The following is a 5000-nucleotide window of genomic DNA, read 5'->3' as shown; positions in this document are numbered from 1 at the left end:
GTCCCGCATTAGATCCATTAGTATACGGCCTGGGTGCGCCGCGCAGCATTTCGAAGCGAGTGTCGTTGCTGCCATCTCGCAGCAGTATAATGGTTTCGCACGCGCGGATTGCTATTGACGTATGGCTACCTTGGACCATCTCCAGCCATCCAGCTGCGCTGCTGCTGGCCTTGGGGGCTACCAGCGGTGCCAGCGGTTCCCAAAAAGAAGGGCAAAGGGAGTGGCGCTCAGTTGATAATTAATTGCATTAACGGCAATACATCGATACAGCCCCCCCCCCCCCCCTGGGCTTGTGGTCCATTGCAGAAGCAGCAGCAGCCGTTTATTCTCACGCGAAGATACAACCAACCCTCTGCGCAACAACAGAACACGTTTAAATTAGACAATCTTTCACGGCTTGCAATCGTTGCCGCTGCTGCTGCTGCTGGTGCTCCTTCTCCGTTGGCGTACATCCAGCACCGGCAACACTCGCAAATGGTTCGGAAATTTATAATTAATAAATTTTCAATGCAATTAACCTCGGCCCCGCTCCACCACCAGCATCATCTGGGAACTGCCCTCCCATGTGTGTGCACGGAATATCGTTTTTACCGGTACCAATGTGTGTTGTTACTGTTACTGTTGTGTACCGGAGATGCAGATGATTCGATGCCGATGCGAAATCTCCACAACGCAGCGGTTAAACATGGAGCATGGACCTCGCGGGTTTTCCGGAGGAACAAGTGTTTCAATCCGGGAGGATCGTTTGCGCCGCACTGGCCACAGTGGCCAGCTGGAAGGTAGGGGCATAAATTAGCCAGCCAAAGCGGGGGGAAGCCATGGGAGCATTTTTTCGGTAACTGTTTTATGGTGGAACATGAATGGAAGAACGCTGGCATGCGGTACAGATTTGCGATCGCGCGCGCGCGCGCACACACATAGCTAGGCCCCCGCCGTGCCTTAGTTATGGATGCAATAAATTAATGGGCCACAGCAACAACAGGAAGCCCCCGGCAGATGGAGATCAGCGTATGTTTTTTTTTTGGGAGAGAGATGGCCATCCGTGTACCGTTCATATGGTTGACGGTGAGGTTAAATGTTGTTTTCGGTGGAGTGGAGGGATCGGGGGTCAGTTTTACGATGTCATAAAGTCGAAGAAGAGGAAGAGCCGATACAACGATTAGCGAATGGGCGTAGGGGCACGCAGTCACACGGTGAATGGGGCGTTTGGAAGGGTGTTTGGTAACGTTTGCGCACCGTTGCATAACGGGAGAGCGTGTTGTTCTCTACGTTTTATGGTTTTTTTTTCCTATGGAGGATAGTTTCAAAATTATGAAAGACACTTTAACGATTGCAAATCCATCATTTGTGCTCGCCATAATGTCATCACGCATCCAAATAGGAATGGTGGCGGGCAGTTGACAACGGCATTCGCTAGCAACCTGCACGTGATTCGAATTCCAGCAGCAGATCATAAAGGAAATTTTAATTTCATTTGTCATGGACTCGCTAACGATCGCTTCACGTCGCTTTCTCTCTCACTCATTTTGTTACATTAATAGCGTTGTTTGCGGCTATAACACACGAGTTTTATCGTTTGGAATCAACTTGATTAAAATGCAAACGCGTGAATCGTGGCCCGGATTTTTTTTGCTTTGCAAATCAAGTCCACCTTCACCTGTCCACTCGTAGCGGTAGCAGCAACAACAGGTTGATTGTTCACTTCACGCCGGTCTACTAATTTGCCAAAACCTCGGGCACAAACGCGCCCTCGATCACGGTGTACACATTTTTAAATACCTACTGTGACTTCTTTGATTGATAAATATCTCAACCACACGCGAATCGCGCAAAACTCATAAAACGTGATTGAGAGATGCCCCGGGAGCCGCCGCTGGCCGCACATTGTTTGGCTTATGCAATGCCGGCGACCACCGGGGGTCGGGAAGAAGAACGTCGATCTGACAGCGTGTATGTTGCAACGTGAAACCCGCTCGTCCACCGCGGTGGCATTCCTTCGGCAAAGCTCACCAACTTTCATCGCCCCGTGGTACACCGGCGCGTTACTTCATTTCACGTTTTCGCGTAGCGCGTGTGGCCAGCGTGCCGATCGCTATCGAAGCCGAAGCTCAAGCCCCTGAGGCTATTAGCCGTCCGTTTAATCAGATCTCCTATGCTCCCCTCCTCGGGTCTAGCGTGGTGCTGCTGCGATGAGGCCTTTGCTACGCTCGAAGGGTGGCTCGATTACGCGATCACTTCCACGAAAGTGTTGTGCCTGGCAGGGAGCCTCACATTGACTCGATCACCTTCGATAGGGCCGTGGACCGATCGGTTGCGATCGATCGAGGTGAGGTGTGCACGAACTCACGAACTCTCTCAAGAGCGCTCTCTATAGAGCTTGAAGAAGCTGCATCTCATGCGATCACACCGAGCGGCTCATAGCGGAGTGTCAAAATGTCAAGGACTCGTCGTCGCGTGAGAAAACCAACAACAACAACCGAGACGACGACGCCAAGGAGGAGCTAAATTGAAACTCATCCGATGCAGCTCGCATCGATCGGTGCGCATGAGAAGGGCCACCACGCGTTGTTCGATCGCGACACACATTAATGCAAAACAAATTCTTTACAAAAATTCCCCCCGATCCACGTCGAGCCTGCTGTTCATTCCTCCCCTTTAATGAGCGGCATGTTTTGATCCCGCACCATAGCAAAGGGTCTCGAGCCACTGCTGGTCCGTCGCGTCTCGCGATCATTGCATAAATCTCATTAATTACCGAGGGGGGGGGGGGAGCTGGTGTGTGTTCCGGTGATTTCCGTTCACTTTGCGCACGGATTTCACGCGAACGACCCTGCTGTCCTTGAGGATGGTGATAGTGGCAAGCGACAGGAAGGCAATGGGTGAGGAAGAGGTGGCCCTAACGTCCGTTTTGTTCGTTCCTGCGGGTTGAAGGAACGCCGTAGCAGTCTGGAGTGGGGAGCCTGGAAGCTGGTGGCTGGCGACGTGAAGCAATAAAAAGCGAAACACAAATACCTGTTTTCCGTACGGACCTCCGCGAGCGCGAGAGCACTTCTCGGCCTCGGCCACGGCCTCGCGTCAGCCGTTGAGAAGTGATTAGCAGCGAGCAGAGCGAGAGACACACTGGCACTGTTTTGAAAGTGTCCATTTAGTCAGCACACGGTGGCGGCGGCGGATGATGCTGCTGCTGCTGCTGCTGCTCGGTGTTTATCGATGATGGACGAACTTTGTCAGCAAACGGGGAAAGAAGGAAGGTGGCAAACCTGTTCCTTAAAGCTCGCAGCTTCAATGACCGCGCTGACCGACACGCTCGCGGAGCGACGAGATTGTTTGGCCACAACGCCAGTTATCATTGGCAATCAACCGCGCGAACGTTCTCGGTCGCAAATGGCGTACCAAGCCAACTGTTTGTCAGAAACGAGGGAAGTTACTCAACATAAACGTCTGTTGGCGTACTCGCGTACATCGATCATCAAATCAAAGACTCGCTCGAAAGTGACCAGGTGCTCGACGGCGTGGACTATCGATCGATCGGCCACGACCAAGATTGTGTGAGCACACGTGTGGAGCAAGACCACTACGGTGCTGATTGAGTTTGCGAAAGACTTCAACTATGCTCAAACGCGCTCGAGCGATGTTGCAATGTCCCGTGACATGATGGTGACGTCATGATGTGCGCGCGTGCACACGAGCATGATGCGAGCGATGTTGTGGTGATGCCATTGCCGACCGGTTACCAGCAGCAGGTGAATGAAAGTGAATCTCAATAGAATGCGCGATGCGAGATCCTGACTTCGCGCAATCACTTCTCCAGCCGTCGGAATAGACGATGCTTGCGGTTTGCGACATGTGTGATGGGCCTGAGAAAAGTTAGAACATGGAGTTCCACTAGCGGGTACCACGTCTAATAATGATAAATTGTTGCCAGGCGCGCAATGATTTGCCCAATGAGTTGACGGACCAGCTCCGGGCTAATCGACCAGGGAGGCAGGCAGGATGTAGGATTGCGAATGGCATTATGGGCCATTAGAAGGGCTAGCTGAGCGTGGTTAATGGTCTGTGCGCACAGCGTACCGAGCAGGAAGATAATGTGGGCCAATTGGTCGTTGCTTGTATGGTTTTGCGGAATGGATTTGAAGTTGGACAATCAACAGCGCGAAGGTTCTGCGCGTGATCGTCGTGGAAGGTACTTTATTCAAATCAAATCTATATTGTTTCGTGGCGCATCGATCACTGGATGTCGTGATCGTGTACCATAAAAATCACCGGACCGAAGCTTTTGAAATTTTTTACACTTTTTCAACACCCTTTTGTCCAGGTAGCTTCGTCGAGTTTTCACATAAAATGTTGATACTTTATTTAAAAAAAAACCTTTTTAAAACTTTTGTTTTGGGTAGAATCGTAAAAGGTATCGCTTTCTCAGATTCAAAAATCTACCAAAAATCGAAAAATGGGAAATTCAACAAAAACTCAACGGGGCTACCTGAATAAACTTATAAACTTTAAATAGAATATCGATTTGGGTATTTCTGATGAACAATTGAGCAGCTATGAGCCGTCAAAAAAGAGTCGTTTTGGGTCCGAATCAAAAGACTTTCCGTTTAAGCGACGAACCCGGTTTAAGCATTGCAGAAGTTAACAATATCTAAGAGTTATGCATAAAGTAATGACTCCTGATGATTAGAGCATACATTTGATGTTAGCAATCTTCATTACCACCCCCTTAATTGGCTGTTTTAGAGCACAATCCAGCCACGGAATGCTCTCCATGAAATGGATCGTTCCTTCTGTTGATCAAGAGCTCCGGTTCCGACATCCTATCTGCAGTGCAGGATACGCAACGCCATGTCGGAATACCATTCGTGTGCTGTCTTAACGAACCTGCCAGCCAGCCAGCCAGCCAGCCAACCGGTGTGCCATAAACATAATCACATTTCCATTGATAATATGAGCCAACGATCTTCCCTCCCAGATGCGGTACCGGTGGCCACTCGGATTTCATA

At 50.3% G+C, this 5000-nt stretch overlaps 1 protein-coding gene across 2 annotated transcripts in view; it reads left to right on the top strand.

Annotated features, from left to right (window-relative positions):
- Positions 1-5000, top strand: part of LOC126577592 (supervillin) — a 133988-nt gene that overhangs the window by 15354 nt on the left and 113634 nt on the right. Inside the window, exon 1 of one of the 2 annotated variants that reach the window (XM_050239333.1) lies at positions 3707-3743. The exons of the other annotated variant lie outside the window; for it this stretch is intronic. Within the exon in view, the coding sequence (XP_050095290.1) occupies positions 3714-3743 (30 nt within the window). The 5' untranslated portion in view covers positions 3707-3713. Of the gene's footprint in view, positions 1-3706; positions 3744-5000 lie in introns of those variants that run through there. 2 annotated transcript variants of the gene reach the window in all.

This window comes from Anopheles aquasalis, chromosome 3 (genome assembly GCF_943734665.1).
Source record: "Anopheles aquasalis chromosome 3, idAnoAquaMG_Q_19, whole genome shotgun sequence".
NCBI lineage: Eukaryota > Metazoa > Arthropoda > Insecta > Diptera > Culicidae > Anopheles > Anopheles aquasalis.
This window is presented reverse-complemented; position numbering and strand designations above follow the sequence as displayed.